Here is a 15,741-nt window from a genome sequence, read left to right on the forward strand (position 1 = left end):
TCCATCAGAAAATAACAATGATTCTTTATAAACTTATATGGGGTCTAAATATCCCAAATATGAGTATATATTCATTACACAAAGAATCTAGAGATTCCTTCCACGTAACCGGCAGAGACCATCTCCAGAGCTTCCGGTCCCTTGAATGGCTTTCTCCAGGCTGTTCTGTGTAGAAATCCCAGCACGAGAGTGACGGTGACTCGTGTAGATTCCCCACACGTCCAGGACCTATATCATGTCCAGCTGCAAACAGGAACAACACATTCAGAAAGGAGCCAGGCCCACTTCAGTGCCCTGCTGTTCTGCTGAGAGTTTAACAGCAGCGGGTCTCTTCGCTGGCAGCGTACATGGGTGTGCACACTTACCCACCACTAACTACTTCAGGAGTTAAGCACCAAGTGTCTCCTCACCCTGATACTAAGAACTTCTCCCAGGAAGTTTGACAGTTTTCACTGGACAGCTGCCACATGTGGCTTAAAGGCAGAAAGTTTCCACACGTGGAAGATGGATACAAAGGCCAACACTTGTTTGTGCACAACCTCCAGGCATCCAGACAGTGGACGAGGGCCAGAAATCCCCAAATGCCTATCGGCCTGTTTTGTTTTCATTAAGTGAGAACATTTAAGAATTAGGCTTTTTAAAGGCTGCTTTTTATTTGTCAGCCCACGCAAACCACATGCTGTATTGCTTACTGCGGCTGAGGGCGATTTCTGCGAATTGGGACACTCTGCTACAGTGTGTCCCAAGCTCCTGAGCTCCCTGGGCCTCCAAGGAGGAGGGTTAGCTGGGCGGACAGTACACGCAGCCACCAGGCGCAGGAACCTCCTCAGGCAAGTACCTAAGTTCATCACGGTGATCAGTGACCATGTGGGGAGCTTCTGGTGTGTGAGAAGGGAAAACACACAAGAAACGAGTCTCTGATGAGAGCCTTGGTGCTGTATCTACAGGCCAGATGCCTTTGGCCACGGGGACACCCCGCATGTGTGAAAGGACTTACTAAGTCATCCACGTCGCCTTCTTCTAAGACGGCTGCTGGGTCTTCATTTGTATTTTCTTTGGGGGCCAGAAACTGTGAACATAAAGACAGTCATGACACCAAAATGACATTTCCCCTCCTCAGGTGCAGAAACAAACCTCTGGCATGGCCACAGGCCAACCTGAGAAGACCTGCTGCCCGTGGCCCACAAAAAAAATCATCTCGACATTTGCTCCTTCATTTGTCTCTGGGTGAAAAGACTAATTTGAGGTTGAACAGTCCACGCTAACTAGTCGCAGAGAAAGTTTCCTGTGTAGAGGGAGGAAAGGACGTGGCTGGCTGAGGCAGTGACCCTGTGGAGGTCCCAAGTCAGGCACTGAAGATATCTGATGTTCCCACTTGTGCTCCCAGAGCAGACATGCGGGTCATTAGGGTTAAGAAAAGAACCAAACTCCCCAAACCAGTACATCTTGGTCTCTTCTGAAGGGATCATAAGAATGAAGGGTCAGAACTTAAAGATTATGATCAGCTATTCTTCAACTCCTCTGTGGACAAAAGGAAGAACTTCTTGTAAATGATGTAAAACAAAAAGAACGGGTAAGCTTGGAGGTTGTTCAATTCCTTTTCCGGAAATCCTTCAGTGTGTGTTAGAAGCTGTTTGAAAAGAGGTGGATGAGAAGACTCCTGGGTACCCTTCTGCTCAGCAGCTACGCCCTAGACCTGGAGCTTCCAAAGGCAGATCCACAGCAAAGCCAGGGCCTGAAGAGAAGTCTGCAAGGATCTCCAAATACAACCCAGGCTTTAAAAGGGTAATAAGTATCTTGAAAATGATCTGAACACTCCTGCTCTCATCCTGTCCCTCCAAGAGGCAGCAGGAACGACTCTTTTCCTTCAAGGCTCGTGGTAACCGCATCTAAGAGCTAGGTTTTATCAAGCATTTATCTATCCTAACATGAAAAGTGATTTTCTGGTAGCATAAGTACTTAAAATGGCAGCATAGAGAGGCCTGCAGGAATGAGTGCTTTTAAAAGGGGAGGTGGGAGGCAGGGCATGCATCTCCCCATAGCACTCCTCAAGGTCAGTGTGCATGGAACACCCCGTGTGGTGAGCAAACCCCCCAGCCCACTTCTGCTCTCCTGAAGCTGCCTCCACTCGAAAGGGAAGAATGTTGTTATACTTCCCTCACTTTTCTCATGAAAAAATGCAAGAATGGCTTTCCCTGTACGCACATTCCTGTTATTTTTATGGTGCAATGGATATAGTCGAGGTCTCTGAAACCTAAAATTTACAGACTCAAATATGTCTCTTTAACAAGTTACCCTTTAAACATTAGGTTGTGTGCAGCAAGTCTTGGGAAGCAAGTGCTGCACGTCCTTCTATTCCTCACGGGCAAAAACTCAAACACAAGGCTAACAGAGTGGCCACAGAGCAGGCTGCATGTGCAGAACAGGGCAATGTTTTTGTTAGCACTGTGGACTTGCCCATGACGGTTTGTTTTTGACACAACCTCTCTCCTGAACTTTTAATCCTCACAGCCACCACACCATTCATTCATTATCTTCTATAACTGAGAAATGAGCGATTTATATTTTTCAAAGGACATTTATAGATCTTTCCATCACCCTTTTTGACCCTAAATTGGACTGTGTTCAGTGTTAGCATCAATAGAATGAGAGACAGAAAATGCTAGCAGTAGGGGTACAGTCTGCAGCAGAGCTGTAATGCAGCTTTTGTATCATTAATTCTATTTATTTATTGTGTTTAATTATTAATAAGGACATTTGAGGGCCAAATGCAGGTAAATAAGAAATCTACATGTGAATTTACATATGGTTTATGTCGAAAGATTAAACTCTGCTCTACCCTAGAGTCCCAAATTGATCTTTATTTATGATTCTCCTAATTATTATCACTATTAAAATGATTTTTACTTTGTTTCTTTTCTCATAATCATTAACCCCATCATGATTCCCCTTGTCAGGAATACAGTGGCTAAAGGGGAAGACATCCAGGTGGGGTGAAGAGAATATAAAGTAGATCTGTTTCTTGCTGTAAATCTCTGTGTAGCCACAAATGACTGGCGCCTTCCACGCACAGACAAACTGCAGGCTGAAAGGTTCTACTGGCCACTACATCTATTACCCCTTAGTAACCTGATCCAGGTAGGTACTACTGACGAATCTAGAAAACCCCTCATGTATTCTGGCACATGCCCCTAAAAGCCCCAATTCCCATTCCATCCCCACCTGCGAAGCCCCTTTCACACTGCAATTACACGATAAATAAGGCAGGGCTGTCTGCACAGTAGGACTGTGGTCTATGTAATTAAGCACAAATGGCACATCTCTGAGACTAGGCCAAATTTCTAGGAAGAGAGGAACAGCGGCAAACAAACTTTCATTTCTATCCAGAGCTGAGCATCTGCAGCTGATTTTCCTGATAGATTTGCTCAACATTTCCGCGTAAGCAAATTATGGCTAAGAGCTGGGCTGCCGTCCATTATCCTTCCCAAAGCCCCAGGCAAGGCTGATCTTACACATATCACTCCTCCTCATCAGAGGTTTTAACTGCCAGTAATTTCCAGGCTGCATGGTGGCAGGGAGGCAAGAGAGAGAGCAGAGAATTCAAGGCTGGGCCTGCTTTCTCAATAGAAGCAACAGATTCTCTGAAGGCAGCAGAAAGGGGTAGGAGCCAACTCTCATCTCTTCTTGTGCTCTTTCTTCCTGCAAGATGCTGAAAAGGTAGAAAATAAATAGAAGGGCATGTGCGTGATGCACTTCTCCTACCTCAGACCACCATCATTCACTCGGGACTACCAAGAAAGAGCCTCCTTCGTTGGAGATCTTTAGGGAATGGATAAACTATTACTTTCCAAGTACACGGAAATACAATCCTAGCTCCCAGCAGAGAAATGGAATTGACAGCCTGTGTAGGAATTTCCAGTCCTATCCCTCCACAGAACTAGAAACTGTCAACTTCTGCTCAGACCCTTAATACTCCCCAAATTAAAGACACATGGCTTCCACTGGGCTGATTCCAACACCATCATGTGATTCCAAAAACCACCATAATCTAGATGTATAAAAACATCAGGAAGAATGAAAGGCCACTTGTGTGTATTTTGTCTAAAATGACATACATTCCAGTTTCATTAATGCCTCCTCTAGCTTATTTCATGCTATAAAGGCACTACAGTGCAGCCAAGAAATCCTGCAGCCTAGTGCGGGGAACAGAGCCACAGCCTTAGCTCCCAGATCCTCAGCATCCCTGGGCCAGCACCTAACCGTTCTATAACCATTTTCCTCAAAAATAAAATGGGAATACCACTACTTACCCTCTCTACCTCACGGGGGTGTAGTGAGTCTCAGATGAAATAAAGTATGCAAAATGCTCTTTGGTATTAAAGGTTTTATGTTTCAATTCCCAGAAATATACCCAACATATGTCCACCAAATAATATGTATAACAACAGCCCCAGCATTTTTATTTATAACTGTCAATCAAATGGTCATCATCAGGAGACTGGATGAATAAATTGTGTTATAACTATAAAAGAGACTACTACATAGCTATAATAAAGAATGAACAACTCTTAACAACATGGATGAATCATAAAAGGCATGATTCCAATTATAAGAAGGTTAAGAACAGGCAAAACTCGTCGCAAGGGACAGATGTCAGAACAGTGGTTACTTCAGGGACAGGGGAGTTCTGACTGAAAAGGTACCAAGGAGCCTTCTGGGGTGACAGAAATGTTATATATTTTTATCTGATTGGTGGGCACCAAGATATATGAATGTGTAAAAATTCATCAGGTTGCACATTTAAGATTTGTGTATTTGCTGTACGTACATTCCATCTCAATAAAAAATTAAAAATTGTATCTTGCAAGTATCAAGCTCAAAACAAACCTAAGGTAACACCGTGACATTTTCATTATTGCTTTGCTTTTACTAGCACACAGAGCAGCTACACCAGAGATGAAAGCAGAAAAGGAAAGTGGAAAGAGCCAAGGAAAATATCATGGGGCCCAACAGGGGCAAGCGCTTAGAGACAACTGTTTTCAGGAAACAATTTTTAAATTCTGATCTTACAATCAGCCCTTCACAAGACTCTGGAGGCCTTTTACACACTCACACACAAACTGGTGCACTCCTGAAGGAGGCAATGTGAGCCTCTTTTCTGTATGTAGATGTGGAGGAGGCATTCTAAGGCAGAGGCGTGAGAATGGCGCCTCAGTGGTGGTGGAAAGGGGACTGCAGTTCAGGGGTCTGGATTCTAGTCAGTCCTGCTAGCCACGAACTGTAAGTCAACTTCACCTCTCTAAACAGCATCTGTAAAATAACCAGATCACTAAGCTCTGGGGTAAAAGTAGGTTCACAGTTGTGAGTACTTGAAACACAGTTTATTCTTGTATCATTATTAATTATTGTGTTATTTTCCATACTAATAACTGTAAACCTACTTTTGCCCCACCCTGTATAATGCTAAAGTGGAAAATCAATAAATGTCTACAACAGCAGAGAAAGTTAAATTAGGCAGCTACAAGAAAAACAAGTGCTAAAAAGATGATCCCCCTTACCCCCCATAGAGCTTGTATCAAATGACTATTTAGACTAGCTCAGCCTCTTTCAATCCCAAGAGAAATAATACTCCAAAAACCATGCGGATTAACCCTCTTTCCCCTCTCTGTTCTTAATGTGGAGTAAAAAGAATGGTCCTACAATTGGATTACTGGACAGATCATTTTATTTCTCAAGACCCTAAATTTCTTCATCTATAAAATAAGGAGTTGGCACAAGATCACTATTTCTCAGGTTCTGTCCCCTGGGCACAGGTGCTCTCGATCTGCCACTCCCACTGCCGATCACCTGAGGAGCACCACCTCATAAGCTTTCAGTTTTAAAAATAAAAACTCGGCTAAGAGATCATTAGGATTCTCTCCAGCTGGACAAAATTTTATACAACATAAGCCAATGTCCTTTGCCTTAGTTAAGAATCTGGCTTGTTTGGAGTCTTCTAATCCAGGGCCTCTTGAACATTGTCATTATCAACATTTTGGGCCAGACAATCTGTTGTGGGGCTGTCCTGTGCACTGTCAGATGCTTCAAAACATCCCTGACCTCAACCCACTAGGAGTCAGTAGCACGCTCCCTGTTGTGACCACTATAAGTGACCACTGACAAGTGTCCCCTGGGGAGCAAAATCTCCTGGTTGAGAGCCACTGTTCTTAACCCTAACACAGGTTAGCGAGAAGAAACTTGAAAAAGATAAAGAAGATAAATTTCAAGCCTATCCTGACCTTTCACAAGTCACTGACTTACTGACTGTGGATTGGGGCAAAGGGTCTCCCAGTTGCTCCCAGAAGACGCCAGGATAAACAGCCACATCTTCTACCCACCACCACGCCTACAGAATAAAGTGACAGAGGAAGGGCACACTGAGCTGCACAAAGACAACCAAACATCAAGGATCAATGGTGCCCTGGCCAGTGTGGAGCAGTTGGTTGAGCATCGTCGCATGCACCAAGAGGTTGTGGTTCAGGAGGTCAGGGCACATGCCCCGGTTGTGGGCTCAATCCCCAGCAGGAGGCGTCCAGGAGGCAGCCGATTGATGTATCTCTCTCATGTTCATGTTTCTCTCTCTCTCCCTCTCTAAAATCAATAAAAAAAGAAAAGGGGGAAAAAAAAAGTCAATGGTATGTCTAAGAATAACAACCAGAAATGGAAAAAGTTAATTGAAAGAATTGACAGGTTATAATGACAAAAAAAAATGAATGTAAAAGCGGTAATATTTATGCCAAGGCTTCAAAATGCAATGAGAGGTATTGGAGCAGTTAAAAGAAAGTGACTGCCTGTATCTAAATTTATGCCATGAGGGAACTTTCTATTTCTGCAGCAGAGCTGACTTATCTATATTTCTCAGAGAATCAAAACATCCACACATTTCTAGAATACACTGGGGAAATGGTTCTCCTTCAGATGTGCAAGTGTAAAGTTAGGATTTAATTTTCATTTAAAATGGACATCCCTGGGTAATTATTTCCTCTCAAGTCATCAACACTTGACAGCAAGCATCTAACAGCTTGCCAACTTTAAATAATCTGTAAATATCTTAAAAGGGTTTAAGTGCACTGTGAGGATGGTTCTTCAATCTCTCTGATTATAGTCAAGTTTCCTTAACTGATTATTTGAGAAGTGACCAAATTTAACACTTGTTTTAAAAGCAATGTAAATGACTATTTTAGTGCACAAAGTGATCACGCTTCCTAACCTAGCTAAGAAATAGTGAAGCAGGTCTCTCCTATCAACACCACAAGAACCAGCTGCCATGAGCCAGTAATTCTCAGTAATTCTCCCTGCTATCATCCATAAATGCCCTCTCCTGTCTACAGTTCCCGCCAAACACCAACAGGTGCAACTCAAAAACGTTTCTAATACATAGGATTAAATCTTCACCCTGAAAAACAAAATGAAGGTTCACGTGACACTGAAGCAGACGCAGAAGCGTAACCTCCCAAGTCAGATAAGCCAGTGTGCGCATGGGAGTCAGACACTGGGTTCTACTCTACTGTCTACTGTGTTCTCTCTCCAAAGATGAAGTTTTCAGAACTGTCTTAAATTACAGCCAACTGAAATCAGTTTTGCTGATATTAGAATCATGTAAGGACACCACCCCAGACATAGTCATTAACTGAAATTCCTCTCTATAGCTTAACTGTCAGACATCAAAATTCCTGATGGGTAGGCTCTGTGTCCTTAAATTACACGACATCTCATGTGCAACAGGGAACAAACCCTGGACAATTTGCAAGAAGCATATTATCCTCTTTCAGGTTTCTTTCCTTTTTAATGTACTGGATTCACTTAGCTGTCACACCTCTGGGAGGAAAACTACCTTTTAGATCACTGTTTCCCTCTTCCTCCAAAAACTGTAATATGTACTCAACTCGCAGCTAGATCACAGATATTTTAATGCAATAGTGACTAAAATTAAAGTGTTTGTGTCAACTTATTTTATTTGTTTAGCAAAAACTGACTGATAAGCCTTCACCCTCTGTGGTGGTTAATTTTAAGTGTCCACTTACGGAGGCCATGGTACCCAGCTGCTGCGTCAAACATGGATCTAGATGGTGCTCTGACTGTATTCCGCAGATGTGGTTAACATTTACAATCAGCTGGCTTTAAGTAAAGGTTCCTTCAATAATGTTGGTAGGCCTTATCCAATCAGTTAAATTCTTCTTTAAGACTGTAAATAGAAATCCTGCCTAAGTTTCCAGCTTGTTGGTGTCCAACAAGTTTCAGATCTGCCAGCCTCCACAATCCTGTGAGCCAATCCCTTAAAATAAATCAGTCTCCTCCGCACCACACAGTCTACTGGTTCTGTCTCTCTGCAGAGCCCTGAATGATATAACCCAGTTCAAGGGGGAAATACTATTACGCCATTGTATAAAGTAACAGGCAGAAATAAAACGCAGCAGCTAAATTACACTATCGCACGTACTGGCAGACTCACAGTACTGATTATGGCAGAGAGGGTGCAGGCACTGCAGAACCCCTTCTGAGGCAATAATCAAAAGGCTTTTGCCAAGCAAAGTGCTTAATAAAAATTCCTGCATATTCAGACTAACTACTCTCCCAAACAATATTACAGTTTCTGCCAAATGGCTCTATAAAAATTCAAGGCATTTAAAATTTTGAATTTAGCCATAAGATGAACATTTCTAGCCTTGTTCCTGCCATTCCCGTAACAGATTCCTCCCTGCCACCCCAGACCAAGCTTTCCCTTCACATGCTCATGTGCACAGTATTTCTTCAGTCTCACTGCCTCCTTCTGCTACCTGGGAACTGATCATTTGAGTTTCTAGAGGACAGGGATGCTATCTTACCACCCAGCACCATGTCTAGCAGACAGCAGAGGATTAGTACACAACTGCCAGCGGCCAGGCGCTGTGCTAGCAGGACTGGGCCAACCAGTGACTGAAACTGAGGATGAATGCTATGAACCACATACTTAAATTAAAAGTGCTGGGGTGACACTGGTTATGAGCCATATACTTTTAAGCTGTTCAACTTAATTTCATTAAAATTTCACCAAAAACCTAGGCATAATGAAGGGTTATGGAGCAACACAGCCATATTTTTTGACAGAGCCACAGCAAAGATTCAGTACCCACACACCAAACAAGGAGACCTTGGCCTAACTATTTGTGTTGATACAACGCTCCTGGGGTCTCATACATGGTTTTTTTTACTTACTGAAAACACCAAGATGTGCCTTATGCTAAACACCAGTGTTTTGCTACCTTGCTGCACATCACAATTTGAATTACAAATTCAAAACTGTGCCTAGGATCCATCTCAGACAAAATGTACCTTGGGGAGGGGTCTGGTCATCCATATTTTTTGTAAAAAATAGCTCCCCAGGTAGACCAATGTGTGGCCCGGGTGGGAGTCATAGGGCTACATGGATCTTATAGCCTTTACTGGGGTCTAGGCTAACTTTTGTGTGCACTATGGACTTCAGGAGCTTAGAGCTACTGGAGCTGGGATCACAGGCGAATTGTAGACACATTACCACAGTCTACAAAAACTGAGTGAGATTATAATTTCTCCCACAAGGATGCTGCAGCTGAGGGAATTTGCCTGTTGGCTGAATAAAAATGGGTACACTATATTTAGTTACCCTTAAAATGTAACTTCTTCAAGCAAAAATGGGTAGCAAGAAAATAATATACTCTACAATGATTGATCTAAAGACAGGGAGTTATCAATACCTTTTTGGCTTCCTCAGTTGTGACAGAGCTTCCAGAGGCTTCATCTTTGGTGATCAGAGTAATTCCATCTAAAAAGTAATTCAGAGAGTAAAATCCAAGTACAGAATCAACCCCAATCCCACCTTCCTTTCCACTACACCTCCTCCCATTTAGAAATGGAGAGTCTTTAAACTATGATGGTGCTCTTCTCTATAAGAAATATAAAACTACAAAGGCACTTGATTCACATTGTTCCTCCCATCTTACATTATCCCTTCTCCCATTTTTGCTTGTGTAAAATAAGGGCCACATCTCAAATGCTCCATGAAGGCTTCCTTGCTTAAATCCAGATAGAAATAATCTCTTCTTTAGAATTCTCAGGTCACTTTGTTCCTGCCTTTGAAATGGCTCTCATCATACCTCACCCTGTATAACTATTTGTATAAATTTTCTCTCTCCTGCCCGGCCAGGTGTGGCTCAGCAGTTGAGCATCGACCTAGGATCCAGGAGATCGAGGTTCGATTCCCACTTGGGGCACATGCCCGGGTTGCGGGCTCCATCCCCAGTGGGGATGTGCAGGAGGCAGCCAATCAGTGACTCTCTCATCACTGATGTTTCTATCTCTCTCTCCTTCTCCCTTCCTCTCTCTGAGATCAATAAAGATATATTTAAAAAAAAATTCTCTCTCCTAATGGGACTGCACACTTTTCCCTAGGGCATGTTTATTCACCTTTACATACCCCTCAATGTAGTATCCAGCAGAAGGTCAGTAAATGATAACTTAATGACCGTATACTTTGGTCCAAACTCATTAGGTACCCAATATGGGAATCTACAGATATTTTGACTTATAGTAGCGTTACTGGCTGTTGATGAAGGGACCAGAAGGCTAAGGTCAGGAGGAAATATGCTCTTTCAACGGCACGTCTATCATTTAGCACAGTACATCAATTTTAGCTCAGTGAGAGCAAACCAAGGATAGAAAAATCTACCCTTTACTTTTCTTGTCTTCCTAAGATTTTCTCCTGCCTCAAATGGATGATGCATGAAATACTTTCAGAAAAGCACATGCATTTAACATCCATTTGTACCTAGAAGTGGCACAAGTCATGTGTATTCTCTCAATAGGATATAAGCGCTCAAAAATATGTATCTTGTGTATGTCCTGCAAGTTTCTTTTCAGCAGACAATATGCTGGAGGCATTCAATAAATACCAAAACCAATCTCCTTCACCTACCGGGTCGGCAGCAGAGACACAAGAGGGATTTGAGGAAGCCCCATTCACCACCTATTCTAATTGCTTTTGCTCCTCAGTGCAGAAGTTAAAGGGCTGAGAAATGAACTGTCAGGGAAATGGTTGGCTGTGTGATGAAAAGCTGCCCGTTAAAGCTGGATAGATGTAACTCCTTCACACAGAAATGCACATAAAGCCAGGCTGAAAATAATTCTGAGGACCTATTTCAAGTGAAAGGTTTCATACTTTTCAACATCATTGTTTTTAAAATATGTATTTTTAATAGGTAATAGCTTGTACTTGGGTTCTGGAAGAAAAAAAAAAAGTAAGTTGGCTTAAAAAAAAATGGGCAAAGGGCATGAAGAAAATGAACCATCAAGCTTAAAAAAAGTGTTATGTTGCCTTCTTTCTAGGTTTAATTTGCATTGGCCACTGTGAATAAGCGAGGAACCGAGTGGCCAAATTTGGTGCATGAAGATGCTGGCCTGCTGATATGAAAATCCCAGCAACAGGGTCATGAAGGTAGCAGGTGAGGTCAATGAAAGGGCCGTGGGTCCAGCAGGACTCAAAGTATCTAAGAATCTGAGGAAGGGGGCAGTTTTGCCCTCACAGCTTCTTTCACCCAATAGAAAGGCACAATCTTGGAAATGGGTGAGGCTGCATATAGTCATGTGAGACTATATGTTCACTTACTATTTATCACTTTGTATTTAGGCTTATTAAATAATATTTTTAGTTCATTGAATCCCGAGCAATTCCCAATCCACATCGGAAGTCATCACACAATACAATTTATATTTAGAAAAAAATAGCATAAATATTTGGAGAAAATGATAGCTTACCCTGAATGACGATTTCCCAGAAATGATTTAATTGTTTAATTTCCACTTTCTCTCGAAGGGCTTTCAGGAAATTGTTAAAGCACTGTTCTTCTGAAAACTGGGGGGGCAAGTCAGAGCAAATGTAAGAATAGTCATCCCCAGACCAAAGTACTATATATACTGAATCCATCATTCATAACATATATATACTGTCGTTATGTATATATTAATATACATACATATTTTTTATTTTTAGTATATATATAGTTCTTTGGTAAATGGAAGACTGTTATTTCCATTTTCAGCTTTGTTTGCTGGGAACCTGAGATCTTTCCACCTGTGGAAGGTTCAAAACTTCCCAGAGCCACACAGCCTTTTGCTGGCCTGGTGCTTTGTTTTTTAACTTTTAATATAGACATTCAAACAAAAAGAGAGAATAATTCATTGAACGCTCATGTACCCATCACCCAGCTTCAGCAATTGGCTTGGCCATCTTGTTTCATCTATGCCCCCACCTTCTCCCACAATTCTGTTTTGAAGCAAATGTCTATCATACTTTCATCTATAAGAATCTAAAATAGAGATTTAAAAAAATACTCATAAAATTTAACAATAATTCCTTAATAGGAGCAAATAACCAGTCAGTATTCACATTTCCCCAACTGTTGCATAAAACATTTCTTTAAAAAAAATTTACAGTTAAAAGCACCTTTGCATTAAGATTGACACCATTCTAAAGTATCTTTGATTCTCCTCCATCTCTTTTTTATTTTTCCTTTCTTTCTTTTTTTTCCCCTAAAGAAATCTGTCTTCCAGTACTGTTAAGGACAAGTGGTGGCAGGAGTGCACAGAAATGTCGCCAGACACCATCTAGCCCAGGGGGAGCGGTGTTACTTAAAAGCTGTACTTCTTCACCTAACCAAATCTTTCTCCACCTGACTGAGTACCCTGTCTCCTCTAGACTCTACTTTTCCAAAATTTTGTCTTTTATCTGTAGGGCATTTGGGTCACCTACTACTGAATCTCATATTCTATTCTAATTTTAACCATTTTCCCATTTCTTATTCTTTGCAAGTATCTAAACTATTCAAGAGTTATACTGCTCATTCATTCAGCAAATATTAATAAGCGCCCATATAAGAACTACAACTGTGGCTACTTTAAAACATATTTTCTAATTTAAACTTGCTTACTCTTGCCTAGAGATTACATATAATAGTCTAGAAATAATTTGGAAGATTTTTTGAAGTGTTTTATAAACATTTCTAATAAAATACACCTCCAACAAAAAAACCCACACAAAAGGTAGGACAGAGGTACTAATTAATTTTCAGTGTCCTTTTCCCCCTGGCATTCAAATCCCTACTCCTGTCTTCATAAAAATCCTTCTCAATAAGTATGCCGATATATATTTCCCATCAATATCCTTAAAATAGTTAGCCCATCCTTTATAATAATGAGTGGATCACCAAAAGTTACAATGGAAATTTCCTTGTTTGCCCAATAGGAGCCATACAGCCAGGGCTATAGTGTAAAAAACCACTAACTCCCGGGGATAAAACATTCCACTCATCCACCCACCCATCTTTCCTCCCCCTCAGAAATGACACTGATAGTAGGATGAGTGAGTCATCGCCACTTCTCTTGGCATACATTGCTATTCACAGTGAGAATGATCCCTCCCAAAGCCTAGGCTTATTTGTGGGTGCTGCGTGTGTCTCCCCTGTGATGATGGGCAACAGTTTAGGATGAGGAGACAGGCGAGGAGAGCATTACCTGAATGGCTTCTTCCCGGAAGACCTTGATGCAGTCCATGCTCTTCATAAAATACGGTGTTTCGTTAGTATCCAAAAACTGTTCAATGTGGTTTATTAGCTGGCAACTTGCTGGAACACAAGACAATAATTTTGTTTTTCTCTAAGTGATGCATGTTAGAGAGAATATATCCTTCTGTGTGCCTTTAAGTATGTTACGGTTCAGGAGTCTCATGGTCAGTACGCACAATACTTCTTTTCCGGGGCGGCGGGGGGTGGTGGTTTGCGGCAGGGATGAGATGCAAAATGCTGATTCCAAAAGTCTCTATTTGAAAAGTCTGGGTAGTACTTACTGATATTTTTCAAGAAATAAAATTTAATTTCTAAAATGCTTAGAATTATAGCTAAATGTTCCATTTGAGATTTCAAATACTAAGTTGTTTTTTTAAAAAATTGTTGTTTCTGCTTTTTATTTCCCTTTCCCCAGAATTTAGGGGCCATTGGGGTAATCCAAAACTGTCTTTCCTGATATATTCATACAAGATAGGTCCTCCAGTCCCTCCCCTAATTCCACTTAAGATAAATGTCAAATAGTGCAAGACAGTGAAAAATGAGGCAGGGACACCCCATCTTCTACCAATCCCAGGTCAAATTAGAAAAGACCAGCCTCATCTTAACCTAATAACATCCTTTAGAATGGGAAGTCATTGCTATATATCTTCTGCCCTCAGCTGAACCCAAATAATCTCTATGTTGCTCAGCACTCTATAAGCCATAATAAATACTTAATAAACAGTAACTGTCAGCCAGCAATGTCATAAATGCTACAGAAAGAGAAAATACATTAATGATGTTATCACTTCCAAGGCAGACTGCAACTTGGGGCTGCCTTATAAACAAACAATTCTTCAGTATAAAAGCAGAGAAAAATAGAAATATAACGTCATCAGGGAACTTAAGTTGCTGAGCAGATAAAAACCCACCCTTATGATCTGTGTAGAAGAATAAACCAAGGAGACATGCACCTTCACGGCCTAAAGGCTCACTCTCACTTGCCCCCTGAAACCACTCCCTAGCTGGCTATTCAGGGATTTATGTTAAATGGTCAAAATACTCTAAGACTGCGTGTTTGCCATGATCATGGCCTCATCTGAGCACTCTGACAGTTATGAACATGTGCATACAATACTAATGCAAACTACTTTCAAGGATCGCCTATAAGGGCCACTACCTGAATCAAAGTGACCTGAGCACTGCTTAATGCCTTATGAAAGACAGGAAACTTGGTGCCACCCATTTGTTTCCTAAGGCTCTTACATCATGTGGAAAGGATTAAAAACTGGACAAAGTATTTTCTAATACAAAAATTTCGCAGCAAGAGATAATATGCCCAGTAACCATTTCATCTCTTCTACCAGCTAGGAAATTATGATCTCCGTTATAATACAGTACTTAACAAACTTGAGGGACTAAAGAAACGCTTCCCTGCAATTTCAGAAGAAACCTTTACGAATGTATCCTGCAGCAGTAAATGAACATCCAACAATTCAAAGGAGAGAAAGAATGCTCGGATGGGTCTTTTTATACAAGGTAAACAATACAACCCTGATTAGCAGGCACAGCAGACAACCATCAACAGGAGCTCAAAGCAACACAAGCTATCTCCCTTTCACAGCTTGGGAAGGTGAAGTAAACAAACGTTTGATAGCTCCTGTACCACTTACAGCAGCCTCCTTTATCAGATAGTTTGATATAAAGTTCATTCAGTTATATATCTGGGCACAAATAAGAGCCTTTATAGGTCAATGGCAGTAATCTCTGATTCCAAGTTTCTCATTTCTTTTGAATGAGTATGAGGGATTTTTCAAGCTATAATGTAAACATTCCTCTATGCTTGATTTAGTGATCATTTTCATTAATTTAACCTGGTACGTATTTATTGTGTAAATGCTATGTATAAGACACTATGCTGTGTTCTGTGGAAGATTTAATTAAGTTGAAGACAGGATTCCTGCTTTTGAGGGGTTTGCACTCCAATAAAGGATATAGCACACATACACAAAAGGTGTAAACGTGAAGAGTGCTACGGGAATACAGCAACTGATCTGAGTTTTTAAAAATATCTGGTGATTATAAGAAAGCTTCATGAATTAACATGTTTTTTTAGCTGGGCAATGAAAAATAAAATGTAGCCGTCATA

The 15,741-nt window shown here is 41.2% G+C and overlaps 1 protein-coding gene across 2 annotated transcripts in view; it reads right to left on the minus strand.

The window, feature by feature from the left end:
- XRCC5 (X-ray repair cross complementing 5) overlaps positions 1–15,741 on the minus strand; it is a 77,491-nt gene continuing 61,750 nt past the window's right edge. For both annotated transcript variants that reach the window (XM_081142937.1, XM_081142938.1), the window contains 5 exons: positions 13,564–13,673; positions 11,809–11,905; positions 9,753–9,820; positions 998–1,069; positions 1–243 (listed from right to left, as the gene is read on the minus strand). In XM_081142937.1, the coding sequence (XP_080999063.1) occupies positions 229–243; positions 998–1,069; positions 9,753–9,820; positions 11,809–11,905; positions 13,564–13,673 (362 nt within the window). In that variant the 3' untranslated portion in view covers positions 1–228. The remainder of the gene's footprint in view (positions 244–997; positions 1,070–9,752; positions 9,821–11,808; positions 11,906–13,563; positions 13,674–15,741) is intronic.

The sequence above is a fragment of the Miniopterus schreibersii genome (genome assembly GCF_964146895.1).
Source record: "Miniopterus schreibersii genome assembly, chromosome: 7".
In the NCBI taxonomy this organism is placed as follows: domain Eukaryota; kingdom Metazoa; phylum Chordata; class Mammalia; order Chiroptera; family Miniopteridae; genus Miniopterus; species Miniopterus schreibersii.